Below are 14172 nucleotides of genomic sequence, written 5' to 3'. Positions count from 1 at the left end.
TGATCAAATTTGCAGATAACATAAAATTATGTAGAGTAGTTAAATCTCAAGCAGATAGTTATGCGAGACTGAAAGATTAGGCTTCCAAATGGCAGATAAAATTTAACATAGACAAGTGCAAAGTGATGCATATAGGGAAAAATACCCCATGCTGTAGTTACACAATGTTAGGTTCTATCTTAGGAGTTACCACCCAGGAAAGAAATCTAGGCGTCATAGTGGATAATACATTAAAATTGTTGGCTCAGTGAGTTTGGCATTCAAAAAAGCAAACAGAATGTTAGGAATTATTAGGAAGGGAATGGTAAATAAAACAGAGGATGTCATAATGCCGCTGTGTCGCTCCATAGTGAGACTGCCCCTTGAATACTGTTTGTAGTTCTGGTCACCGCATCTCAAAAAGGATATAGCTGCACTGGAGAAAGTGCAGAGAAGGGCGACCAAAATGATAAGGGGCATGGAACGGCTGCCCTATGAGGAAAGGCTAAAAATGTTAGGGCTGTTCAGTTTGGAGAAGAGACAACTGAGGGGGGATATGATAGAAGTCTACAAAATAATGAAAGGACATGAACAAGTTAATGTAAATCGGTTATTTACTCTTTCAGATAATTGAAGGACCAGGAGGCATACCATGAAGTTAGCAAGTAGTTAATTTAAAACAAATTGAAGAAAATTCTTTTTCACTCAGTGCTTAATTAAGCTCTGGAATTCATTGCCAGAGGATGTGGTTACAATAGTTAGGGTAACTGGGTTTAAAAAAGGTTTGGATAGGTTTCTAGAGGAAAATCCATAAACTGCTATTTCGGTAATTAATAAGCAATAGTAGCTTGTGATCTGTCTAATGTTTGGGTACTTGCCAGGTACATGTGACTTGGATTGGCCACTGTTGGAAACAGGATGCTGGGCTTGATGGACCCTTGGTCTGACTCAGTATGGCATGATCTTATGTTCTTATGAGTTTTAAAAATGCTTGCAGTGCAGGGAATGGGAAGGCGGGCAGAGCCCATCCTGCCAGCCACTGAGGAAAAGAGACCCCCACCCCCTTACCACTGTCCCTGCTTGGGAAGGAGGGTCGGGGGAGGGGAGAAACAATATCTAGGGAGGGGGGAGGGGGGGGCAAGAGAAGATGGATGCAGGCACCCATTTCTCCCCCACAACTCCATCACCTCCTGACCTGGTATTTTTTATTTTTTTTTTAGAAGCTCACCCTTGTTGAGTCCCTTTGCATGCTGGGTCTCGTATTTCTAATTTCCCCATTGATTCCCCTAAGACAGGACTTCCCGAGCCCATCCTGGTGAGCCTGCTCATAGCCAGTCAGTTTTTTCAGAGTGTGTCTGAGTACGTGTGCACCAAGTACATTTTTCCTTCTCTTGAGTAGCAGATCAGAAGTTGGGAGTAAGATATTTACTGCTCTGTCTATTGAATTGTGAAACCACTGATTTCTAAAGCTCCAAGTTAAAATTATACTGGGAGGAAATGTAATTGGAAAGGAAAGCTAGGAATTGTAACAGGTTTAACAATCCTTCAGCTTTTTCATGAAATGCTGGTTCGGAAGTAAATAAATTGAAACGCCCCTATTCTCTACTGGATTTTGTATCACTTCAAACACCTGATCTGCTCTGCGTATAAACTGAGAATTGTGCCACTCGTTGCTCCTGTGAAAAGCAAGGTATAAATAGCTTTCTGTGTTTGCTGAACAGACCTCTTTTGCAACCATGTTAAGAGCTATACCGACTTATTCCTGGGGTGTTAGCACAGGACAATACTTTTACAGAAAGGCTCAGTCACCCTTCCCTTACATGTGTGTGTTCATCTGCAGGTCCACCACACCATCTAATTGACAACTTTTAAAAAGAACCTCCACCCTGGCTGGACGAACCGCCTGAGACCAGGATTATGCAAAAAGTGCCACCCAGAAAGGACTCAAAAATGACAAATGATGTGGCATGTGGTTTCCCCCCTTTTGATCCAGAGAATTCTCCTGAACAGCAGTCTCAGTAGAGGGTGCCAGACTTTGCAGGTTAACTGGGAGGGACATTTACATGGACTAAGCCCATGCCTGTCACGGTTTCGCCTGCTCTGCAGCCTCCTCTTTTATCAGGGATCCTCAGCGAGCCCTGCTTCCAGCAGCGCAGGTTACCCCCCTCGCTGATTGGGTGGAGGGGCCAGGCACAGCCATGTTAATTTACTGTTTTGCCAGGTGCCCTGACTCAAACAGCAACCCCACCTATGAAAAATATTACAACAGATGCTAGAACATCACTTCAGTACATCTCTTATTGAAAAGCAGAACAAGCTAGACTGCCATGGAAACTACAGGTGACCCAAGAGAAGCTGCACACTTGCAGAATCCCTCAGTCGGGTAGCACACATGCAAGATATGGACCTTCACCTCACAGACAATAAGTAACCACAAATTTAGAAATAACGCAGACTCAATCCCCACATTCCTACTCTCCAAATTTTCCAACTGATCTCGGATTTCTGCCGCTCAATCCCCCAGTTCCTGCTTGCACCCTCCCCCACCCAATCCAAAATCTCCAGTCCCCCCCTCCCCATACACACACTCTCTTCCATTCAAAATCTGAGGCCCTGCTCCTTCCACTCAATTCCCCAGTCGTCCCCATGCCAACCAACCTAATCCCAGAGTCCCCTGCACTCTCTCTTTCCAACCATCTTTTTCTCCCCCCCCCCCCCCCAAATCCCAGCGTTTCTGCTCTGCTACTCAATCGCAGCCCAGACCCTGCTCACCCCTCCCCAATCCCTGAATCCCACACTCCTTTCCCCAGGCCTCTTCATCTCCCCTTGTCCCTGCTCTCCCCTCTCTACCTGAGGCCGCTCTCTTGTCTCTTTCCCTCTCTCCCTCTCTCTCTTATACAGAGTGTGCCACATTGTGGCTTGCAGGTGAAGTGATGATTTCACATCACTACTCACAATGACTGCCGTAGTGGAGAGAACCACTGTCAGAATCACCTGCTATGTCCAGTCTTTCAGGCCCCAGCAGCCCATAAGTGGGACCTGGCAACTGTCGCTCTCTCTCCTCCTCCTCCTCCGACACTGCACTGAGTGACCAGCAGTGCACAAATGGTTAATGTGCTGCAGGTGCAGCTACCGCGGCTGTGCCTGATTTGGGCCATCCTTCAGTGAAGACTGTGGATGCTCTCATCCACTGCAAATGCTGGGTCAGTAAGTGCCCCATGGGAACATCGAATCATCAAGTCAGCAAGAGGTGGAGCTGATGAATGCTGAGGCCCAGAGCACAAGCAAACACCGACACTGCGCTCGCGCCCTTCAGCCTCTCAGCAAGTCAACGCGGCACCTGGAGATCTGAATGTCCTGCCCAGAGTCCTGGAAGTTTGTGTAAATATCTGGAGTCTCCAGGCTAAATCTGGAAAGTTCCCAGGTATGATCATCTGATGCCTCAGCCCCAGCCCTACTTCACCCGGCCTGTCCAGTCCCTCGGTGTCTCTTCATTGAGTTACCTCGGTTCTGTGACCTGGCCAGGCTTGCCTTGTTCTTAAGCCTTGTGGCCTACCCAGGTCTCCTGCCTTGCTCTATAGCATACCTTGGCTTCCTCTTGCTCTGTGGCCTATCTTGGCCTCAGAGCCTTGCTCTGCAGCCTTCTAGTCTCTCCTGCATTGCTCAGTGGGCTTCTGGCCCTACCTGTCTTGCCTTATGGCCTTCAAACCTACTAGGTTTACCTAGCCCTATTTTGTGTCTTGTCAGGAGTTCTTGTTTATTGTTGTGTTGTGTATCCTAGTTCTGTCCTTGTCCAGTCCTGTCCTTATCTGGTCTTTGTCCTGTCCAATCTTTGTCTTGCTCAGTTCTTGTCCTGCCCGCCCAGTTCAGTCCCTTGTCTGTTTCTTAGGCCTTGTTCTTTCCCTTGGTTCAGCCCTGCCTGTATCTAACCTCTGCCTGTCCTCTTTATCAACCTTACTGCCAGTGCCTGGGCCAGCTCCCAGCCTGTGCCTGACTCCAGCTCCCAGCCTGTACACAGCTCAGAGTCTGTGCCTGTTCCATGATGTTCTGCAGGAGACAAGTCCCACTAGCCCCCAGAACCCAAAAGCTCAATCTTGGGGGGGGAAGGGGGGGGCTGGTTAGGCAGAAAACCAGCTCCAGTCCTTCCCTGTGGTCCTATACTGCTTCTGTGGGGATGCTCCCTGACTCTAGCCTGCCAGATCATGACTGAATGAAGAGGCCAAATAACCCACACAGGAGTGGATGTAGGATATCTTGCCAGCTGGTGGGCAAAGACATTTTTTTTTCATTCTACCATATCCCCTGCTCTCTATAGAGACTATAATGAATGCAACATTGGAACCCTCCACACTTTCTAGAATGGATTATTTGTCATTTCCCTAATTTTGACTTGTGGGAGTGTACAGAATGCTGTTCTGCAAACTCTGCATCCATGAATGTCTGTTCCAGTTGTGCTGCACCTCTGCCAGATCCAAGCTATGGATCCCACATCCTGATGATATGACTGTACCCCAGACCCTAACTTATTGGAAATGTAACAGATGCCCAGCTAAAAATCCATTGGTATTTCCATACTGCATTGGATGTGGGTCCCTTAATCCTACCTGGTGGTAATATAAACGCACTCCTGAGTAAATACCTCCTGAAAAAGCCTGTTCATATTGTCTTGCAACTATTCCAGCATCCCAATCACAATCGAATGTACACTATGTATTAAAAAATTGCGATTATGTAGCTCCCACAGCAAATAGCTTGAAAAACACAGCTAAAACAATCACTATTTACCAAGTTAATTTGAATCCCCTACTTGTAAAGGCAAAATCTGCTTCCGAATCCAGCCCAGAATCTCTGAAACTCACAGCACACCCAGGCACAACTAAAACCAGCCAAAAGAAGTTAAACTCAGTACCTGAAGGGGTAAATGTTACTTCACAATCTGGCACCCTTTCTGCTCCTGGGTCAGATTACTGCAGTTTCAAAGCCAGCTCCTGTTATGCAAACTTCAGACTCTAACAGCATGAGAGCTGCTGCTCAAGAAATACCCAGCAGGGCCTCTTTAAAAATAGCTAATACAGCCACAGTTTGCCAAGATAACTTAAATTCTGTACCTGAAAAGGCAAAAGTTGCTTCTGTATCCAGCCATGATAATCAGGAGCAAATAAATGCATAAGGAAATCCTGCTCTGGTGCCATTGTGTCAGTCTTCAGAAGTTCTGACACAGATAGACGCTGTTAGTTCAGTCCCTGGAAAGCAGGTTCAAGCAGCTGTTTACAGTGTACCCTTAACAAGGTCAGCTTTGACTCTGAGACAAGTAGTGTGTTCTTTTCCCACATTTGTCAGAATCCTGCCTTATTAAACCGGGTCTTATAATTAAGTCCAGTCCAGCTTCTCTGAATCCATTTCATGTTGTTTCAGCCTTTGCTCCCAAGAGTCTGGTTACAACTTTTTCTACCGTGTCTCTGTAGCCAGATGATCCAGTCCCTGCAACAAATCCACTCCAAAAGAAGCAGTCCAGTCCAGCCGATCCTCTCCAGAAGGAGCAGTCCAGTCCAGCCGATCCTCTCCAGAAGGAGCACTCTGGTCAAGCCACTCAGTGCCAGGGAGACTCTGATTCTGTGCTTCAGTACCCGACAGACTCTGACTCACTGTTTCAGCACCCGAGAGATGCGAGCTCACCCACCCAGCACCCAAAAGATGTGGGCCCAGCCAACCAATGCCTGAGAGACTTTGACCCAGTCACCTGCTGGCAAGATATTCAAAGCTTCTGTCTCCATCTTGAATAACCACCCTACTGGCCACAGCCCCCATGGCAAATGGGACCCAGGAGGAGAGGGTTTTAAAAGGAGGGGTACTGTCATGGTTTTGCTTGCTATGCCACGGTTCCACCTGCTATGCAGCTTCCCCTCCCCCAGGGATCCTCAGCAAGCCCCTCTCCCAGCAAAATAAGTTACCTCCTTGCAGATCACGTGATGCCTCAGCCCCAGCCCTACTTATCCCAGCCTATTCAGTCATTGAGTCACCTCGGCTCTCTGACCTGCCAGCCTCGCCTTGCGGCCTACCCAGACCTTCTGCCTTGCCGTGCAATCTACCCAAGCAATCTGTCATGCCATGTGGCCTACCTACGCCTTCTGCCTTGCCTTGTGGCCTACCCAGGCCTCATGTTTTCTTCCTGCCTTACTCTATAACCTACCTTGGTATTCTGTCTTGCTCTGTGGTCTATCTTAGCCTCCTGCCTTGCCCTGTAGCCTCCCAGGTTTTCTTGCCTTGCTCTGCAGCTTTCTAGGTTCTCCTGCATTGCTCAGTGGCCTTCTGGACCTACCTGTTCTGTCTTGTGGCCTTTGAGCCTTCTAAGGTTACCTAGCCCTGTCTCATGCCCTGTTGGGCATGAGACGTTTACTGTTGCAGGTTCTAGTTCCATCCTTGTCCAATCTTGCCCTTGTCCTGTTCAGTTCTTGTCCTGCCCAGCCCAATTCAGTCCTTTGTCTGTTTCCCAGGCCTTGCCCTTGTCCTTGGTTTACACCTGCCTGTCCTCTATAGCAGCCTTACTGCCAGCACCTGGACACAGCACTCAGCCTGTGCCTGACTCCAGATTCCAGTCTCTACACAGCTACCAGTCCGTGCCTGTTCTAGCCATGATGTTCTGCAGGAGACAAGTCCTATCGGATCCCAGAATCCAAGGGTTCAACCTGCAAGGGCGGGGCCTGGTTAGGCAGAAAACCAGCTCCAGTCCTGCCCTGAGGTCTTGTACCGCTTCTGTGGGAGTGCTCCCTGACTCCAACCTGCCCAACCGTGACAATACCCTGCTAAAATACATGAAACTGGATGAGCTTTAAGGTAAGAAAGCACTGGAAAAGAATGCCAGTCCTTAACAGGGAGAAACGTGGGGGATTGCTCATCTTCTACAGGGATAGCCGGCATCCCTATTTAGCAAAAACAATTTCAGTTGGGTTTCAATTTCGTATCTTGGCTTGTTTTTTTTTTTCCCTAAAGAGTTCCCAATTCTGTGCGGTAAGCAAACGTCACTTCAAATATCTCTCCCCTGGTACCAAGTAGGTAAGGAGGAAGATTCTGGGTGCCAATAACTTTATCAGTATCCCCGTGTGTAATCCCTGGGCAATTACATTCACCTCCAAACCTCTTCACCTACTGATATTTACATTTCCCAAGGAAACGCCTTAAGAGTTTGAAGCCTGTGTGCTGCTTAGCCACTTCTGATCCAAGCATGAGGAAAGTAAATGCGAGAGATGCTCTCCACTTTAGATAGATTTTTTTTTTTTAAAGATGATTGAATTCTAAATGTATATGAAAAATATGCGAGCGGATGGTAGCCATGGTTGAAGCACTGACGATTGGCGATACAACTCACAAGTTTCAAATTTGTGCTAATTCAACCCCTTTTTGTGTGTCTGTGTCAAAGCAAAAGTAAAGAGGGCATATGACATCATCATTCATTTCTCCCTCCCATCTACCTCTCAATTGGCAGACACTATACATGGCCTCTTGTGCTTAGTCCAGTTGTCTCTCACATTCCCTCCTATCATAACGCTTGAAAACGGCAGAGACCATCTGTGGATGAAGAGGGCATGCAGCTCACTACCAGAGATAATTCAGATCAACTCCTTGGTTGGTCACTTTAAGGCGTGCAGTGCGTTACTTCAGCAATGCCTTCCAGCACGGCTCCGCCCAGGGAGCAAACGCCTAAGCTGGAAACCAAACCCAGTGCACAGAGCAAATCACCGGCCCAGGAAACTGCGGCCTGTGTGCCTCCTGCTTTCTCCTCGGCTAGCTTTTCTCTCTATAAACCTCGGAGGTTTGAGCTCCATTTTACAAGGCTGCCAGAAATGGATCAATTTCACCTAAGAGAGAGCATAATTTAAAAAAAAGAAAAAAAAAAAGCAAAGCCAAAATGGACAATTAACACCTCAGAAAGGTGTCCCGTTGCAAAGACAGGGAGTATATAAGAAGGATTTGTGTGGGACAGGGCTTCCTAAACCTGTCCTGCTGATCCCCCCCAGCCATTAAAACTTTTAGGATATCCATATGCACAAGCAAGGTTTGAAAAATACACTCACACCATCACCTCAGGCAAAAGAACCTGAGGCAGGAGCAGGAGGTGAAAACGGCAGACACCCTCACCACCACTGAACGGCAAGTGGAGGGCAGCAGAGCCGGGTCCTGGAGCACCCTCGCCGCTGTCAACAGGAGTCAGCAGAGCGGGGCGCCATGGGGACTGCCCCTAATGACAGGAAGCTTCAACGCCACAGGAAACACCACCCCCCACCGCTGCCGACAGGAAAGTAGCAGGGCTGGGGGGGGGGTAACATTTCATGCCTTTCTTTTATACTGCCCCAGGCAATGACAAAGGAGTCAGGCTGCGAGGGATAAGAGGAGGAGTGCCAGGGAGCCGGCCAGGGCAGCTACCCACCGGCCCTGCAGGCAAAGAGGAGCAGGAGATGCAGCACCAGGTCCCTCTCCAAGAGGAGAGGAGGAGCAGCAGCAGGAAAGCGTCTTGGTCTTGGACTCGGTTGTTAAACTCCATGTAGCTCAACGAGACCCAAGGTCAGCGAATAAAGGGTTTACTTTCAGTGCCTGCCGTTAGATCCGCTCACCTCAGCGAAGTGAGGGGCAGGGCTGTTTCAATCGCAGGGGCCAAACCTCTGGAAGAGTTTTACCACTTGAATTTAAGAGTACAGGATAATCTGAAGAAATGTAAGCAGGATGTAAAAACATGGTGCTTTCAGCAAGCCTATGGAATCGATGCCAATGAGGGTAACTGAGGAACAGGAGATCGACAGGGGGACGCTCGTTTCTATTTTCTTAACTATATTTCTATTTTATTTTCTTTAATAAGTAGATTTTAGTTACTTGGGTTTTTTTATTTTATATTGAATTTTATTGTATTTTATTCTGTTTCTAACTTTTTATGATGATTTTTGCCTATGTAAACCATAAAGATAGAATCTTGTGTTCTGTGTAATGGTATATAATAAATAAATAAATAAACAAATATAAACAAATAATAATAAATAAATAATAAATAAATAAAAATAAATAAAAATAAACAAACAAATAAATAAATAAGGGCCTGGAAGGACAAGGAGTGAGAGCTGCAGCAGGGGGTAGGAAGAACTAAACCATTTTGAATTTCCGGCTGGGAAAAGGGGGGGGGGGCAGAATATAATCAGAAACAGAAAGAGGAGTGTGAGGGAGGACTGGAGAAGGGGAGAGAGAGAGAAAGAGAGAGGGAATTGCACCTGATCGGGGTGGGGTGGGCAATGAAAGGAAGCCATAAAGAGTGGGCTGCATGGGGCTGGGGTATTCTCTAGGGAAGGAATGCACTGATTATATATTCCTGCAAACCAACTACCCCCCCCCCCCCCCACAAAAAAAATAAAAATAAAAATTAATCATTATTTGGGGAAGAGGGGAGGGCACGTGCCTTTCATCCCCGGCGAGTACGTCCCGGAGGAATTTTTCAAACCCTGTGCATAAGATACATTTTCGCACGCTGGAGACCCGGTATTTGAAAATGTATCTCATGCATATTTATTAGGGAGATCCTGAAAACCCAGCTGGCTGTGGGGTTACCAGCACAGCTCTGGGAAGCCCTGCAATAGAGGCCCACTGCACTGCTTACCTGCAAAACGCCCCACTGTTTTCCACCAGGTAGCACTGGCCCCCGTTGTAGCAGTAAGTGGGGTAAACATCGCAGACCGACTTGCAGGTCCTGTTGTGCCTAAGGTAACCATTTCTGCACTCGCTGCTGCTGCTGCTGCTGCCGTTGCTGGAACCAGCCGAGGCCTGGGTCGGCTCTTTCATGGTCTCCGGCTGGGACTTGGGGTTCAGTCCCCCCTGGGGGACGACGAAGGTTTGCTGGGGGACCTGCAGCATCCCAGTAGGCTTCCCGTTCTGCACTGTGGTCTGTATTTTGGGAGTAAAAGTCTTCACCTTGGGATCGTTCCCATTTTCCAGCTCCCCGAGGGCACCATCCTCCGCCTCCATGTCCTCCTCCTCCTCATCGTCGTCGTCGGCGCCGCCTTCCTCGTCCCCGTCGGTGTAAAAAGAAGCGGTGGGATAAAAGTCGGATTCGTCGAAGGTTGTAAAGAAGTCACCGTAGAGATCCGGCACTGCCCAGGGCGGCGGTTTTTTGCCCGGCACTTTCTTGGTGGAGTCACCGCCGGGGCCGTCGACGGAGGAACCGGGGAAGCTCTCTAGGTCGCCACGGCCGTCCAGATCGGAGGGGTCGTAGTAGTCAGCATCAATGATCTCGCTCCATGACTGCTGGGAGGAGGGCTCTGGGGGCTTTAAGATTTCGGGGGGTGGAGTGCTGACCCCCTGCGGGCCCGTCCCCAGTTCCTCGTTCCGCAGCGTCAGATCGGTGGTGCCGCCGTGGGCCGGGGGACGGCTGGCGGCCTCCACCCAGGCTGCCGACGGCGAAGGCGCCTCCTCCTTCCCCGGGCCCGTGGCGACCTCGAGCTCTGACGCCCCCTGGGGGTCGGGATCTGCAGCTTTGCCGCCCGGGAGGGGCGACGGCGGGTCCACTTCCTGGAGCACTCTCAGGAGGTGGTCGGTCTCCGCAGAATCCGGGCTGATGCTTTTGTCCCCTGGCTCGCTCGCCGTGCCAGCATCCCCGGCCGTGGCACTCAGGACCGGAAGGAGGGTGGTGGGGCGGCTCCCCGTGAAAGCACCCAGGTCCCATTTTTTCTCCGCGGAGCTCGGGAAGGTGGCCTTAACGGCCGGGGTCCCAAGGCGCTGATCCCCACTCCCCATGTCCTCCTGGCTCTCAGCTGCCTCCCTGGTGGCACTTAGTTCCTGGGCCGCAGCCTCTCGGCCAGCAGGCCCGGCCACGCTGCCCAGGGCTGCCGAAGCCTCCGAAGCGCCTTCATTGTGTTTGACCAACAAAAGCTTGGCGTCGGGCTGCAGTCTCTCATTAGCAATTTCTCCAGAGCATCCCAAGCAGGCCGATGTCTCATTGTTTTCATTGTTTGCCCCACTGGGATTGTACTTTAAAGCACTGCCTGACAGGGAGAAGCTGCCGCCTTCGCCGGCAGAAGCCACAGCTGTGCTCGCTGCTGGTGCCAGATCTGGGGAATCCACAGGTGGTGTTTTGGGGGATTGCTGTGCTTCTGTTGCCTTCCAGGTCTTATCCTCTGAGCCATCTCCCTCCTGCCCTGTGGCATTTCTCGGTGGCTCCTGGTCAGGATCAGGCAGACCCCTCGCCGGGATGGGATCCAGGGCTCCTCTGCTGCCCTCTAAGCCAAACGTCAGGGTGTCAGGGGTGGATTTAGGGCCTGGATGCCATTCAGCCACTGAGGGTTTAATACAAAAAAAAAAAAAAAAAAAAAGAAGAGAAACATAAGTCAAAATACTTTAGAAGACTTCTAGTGGACTCAAGTAATTGGGGGGTTATTAATAAAATTATTGGCTATAATAGTGAATGTGGTACTTATCTTGTAATTGCTGTAAAGGCTTTAATAAAAATGCAACTAGTTTCTGCCAGCTGTGACAACACAATAGGCTGAAGAGACAAATAAAATGACCATTAAGAAGGCAGAAGCATTCAGCTATTGTCAGTGGAAAGCCATTTTAGCACAAAGATTTTTTTTTAAGGTCAATTATTTTATTACTTCTTTAGTAATGAATTAAATCATAAAGACCCTCAGGCAAGGATTCTTACAAAAAAAAAAAAAACCAAAAAAGATTCAGTACTCTTTTTTTTTTTAAGTCTTAGTGTAAGAGGGCACCAGGGCTGCGCTCTGAAAGTGGAAGCAGCCACACTGTGGGGGCCGGGAGAGAGCTGCCTTGCCCCTGGGGCTTGCTAAGCCTTCATCTGGAGCACGGACCCTGGGAAACCGGGCCCCTGAATTCTTCCTGGGCTCTGGCTCCCAGGGCCAGATTTAGGCACGGGCAAACATGGGTCATGGACTCGGGGTGCCAAATTGGAAAGGAACCCCTCCCCCCTTTTCTCTCCAATCTCTGGGAGATCCCCCCCCCCCCCCCACTAATACTCTGCCTATGAGCCCCTCCACCTTAAAGCGAGCCCTGCTCCTGTCTCCCTAGGTGGCAACAACTCTGACAGATTCCTGATCTTTCCCTAAAGGAAATCTCTCTAAGGATCCCCAGGAGTGCCCAGGCACACGGTCGGGGGGGCTTCCTGAACCGCTGTTCCCACAGCAGGGCACTGGTGCTGAGGAGGGCAAGGTGAACTCGCCAAAGCAAGTCCAGAGATGCAGTGAAAGTTAGCCCAGAAAGAAAAAAAAAATACAAATGCCATTCTTATATTTTCCGGCACTGAAGTAGACTGACACATCCCCCCACCACAGCATTTTGTTTTGTATAGAAAGCATCAGCGAAAACCCCTTTATGGAAACCTCCCGGGGTCTCGACATTGGAGAGAAAGGATCAGCCGCCGGGGGAAAAAGTAACCGGAAAATCCCCCGTCCTCATAGTCCGTTCCGCTGCCACGGGCGGGAGAATCTGGGGGAGGCAGCGCGGGCTGCTCACCGACCGTCATATGCATGGGCTTTTTTTTTTTTTTTTGTAATTTTTTTATACATTGATTTTTTTTTTTCTGGAGATGAATAAAAAAAAATAAAAATCAGCGGGGTTTCGGGACACGTGCCGGGCATCATTCCAGGAGGTGCAATAAATGCATTATTCACCGGCACCCCAGGTAACTAATAAATAGCTTCGGCATCAGCTCTAACGCTGCTCAGGGAGGTCATGCGATGCAGTTCCGTCACTTTCATTCTTATACAGACTACAAGAATATTCTCGACAAAAAAAACCAAAACAAAACCTGATTTTTTTTTTTTTTACTGTGCATTATTGCAATCTATATAATAAAAAAAAGTAGAAGCCTATAGGTGTGTGTGGAAGGAATACCTTAGCAGCGCACCATGTAAGTCACGGCCGCTTTTCTTTCTCTGGGTGTTTTTATACGTTACATCTCCGGGTCCGGGATTCAGATCATTTTTTTTCCCCCTGTGAGCGCTGCAGAGCCCGGAAAATGTAAATCTACATTGAATAGATCGCATGCTCTTTTAACCGAGCTAAAAAGGTTTGGATATTTTCGTGTAAGAAAAAAAAAATATTCAGAAATTCCTCTAATTCATCAGTTGCAATAATAATAATAATAATAATAATGGCATTGCAGAGAGAAAGGACCTACCAGAAGAAGCCTGGGGCGCGACGCTGGAAATCAGAGCCAAGACGAGCGCCGGGGCCCCCCAGCACCGCAGGCGGGGAGTCCGGACTGCTTCCATCCTGGCATGGGCGAAGGCTCCCCCCCCCCTTCCCTGCTGCTCGGCTCGGCTCGGCTCCCTTGTACCCCCGTCGCTTCCTCTGCTCCTCAAGCCCCGATCCCCCGCATGCCTCGGGCTCTCTCCCGGCTCTGCCCACCTAGAGCCCCATCTCGGTGCTGCCGGAGCCGACGATTGCAGCCCCCGGGGCTCGGGCCGGCTCTCGGCTCCAGCCGACGTGACGCTGACGCCTCCAGCGGCCCGAGCCTGGTGGGGGGAGGGAGGGAGGGGGGGGGGGCTGCACACAGCCACCCGGTCCTCCCCTCCCCCCTCCTCCTCTCTCTCTCTCTCTCGCGGTGCCCCCCTAATCAATTGCCATTTCATTCACTTCCCGCCCTCCGGCTTTCTCCCTGCTGTAAGATCAGTCTACATCAGCGCCCCCCCTCGTGTCCAGTGCCAGACACTTCATACAGTGCACAGGGAGAGAGAGCAACACGTCTGTGTCCTGCAGCCACTGAAACAAGGGGGAAAAGGCAAAAAAAAAAAAAAAAATGCATCCTTTGCGGCGGGGTAACCACTGTGCACCGGAGCAGCTTGAATTGCTCGTATTTCTCCCCAGCAACAATAAATACAAGTCACTTCTGAACAATAACACTTCGGCTTTCATTACCATACACGTTTAGGAGTTTAGAAGCTGGAGCTCCCCCCCCCCTGGCAGGGGGCTCAGAGGGACCTACCTAGCCTAGAAGGCCTGGATCCCTCTAAGCCAGGAGTGGGCAACTCTGGTCCTGGAGGGCCCTAAGCGGTGGCGTTTTCAAGCTATGGCTAATGAATATCCACGAGATATCTTTGCATGCAGGTTGCTTGAATTGTGAGCTAGGGTTACCCTGAAACTTCCACCCGTCATGGGGGGGGGGGGGGGCCCTGGAGGACTGGAATTGTCCCACCCCTG

At 49.6% G+C, this 14172-nt stretch overlaps 1 protein-coding gene across 2 annotated transcripts in view; it reads right to left on the bottom strand.

Moving 5' to 3' along the window:
• The window catches only part of CSPG5 (chondroitin sulfate proteoglycan 5), a 135488-nt gene extending 121864 nt beyond the window's left edge, over window positions 1–13624 (bottom strand). The window contains exons 1-2 of one of the 2 annotated variants that reach the window (XM_029588190.1): window positions 13151–13624; window positions 9617–11288 (exon numbers count right to left, since the gene is read on the bottom strand). In XM_029588190.1, the coding sequence (XP_029444050.1) occupies window positions 9617–11288; window positions 13151–13604 (2126 nt within the window). In that variant the 5' untranslated portion in view covers window positions 13605–13624. The remainder of the gene's footprint in view (window positions 1–9616; window positions 11289–13150) is intronic. The other variant, XM_029588191.1, reaches the window with a different exon arrangement.
• Window positions 13625–14172: the final 548 nt, after the last annotated feature.

This window comes from Rhinatrema bivittatum, chromosome 2 (genome assembly GCF_901001135.1).
Source record: "Rhinatrema bivittatum chromosome 2, aRhiBiv1.1, whole genome shotgun sequence".
Lineage (NCBI taxonomy): Eukaryota > Metazoa > Chordata > Amphibia > Gymnophiona > Rhinatrematidae > Rhinatrema > Rhinatrema bivittatum.
The sequence above is the reverse complement of the archived record's forward strand: the minus strand, read 5'-3'. Positions and strand labels throughout refer to the sequence as shown.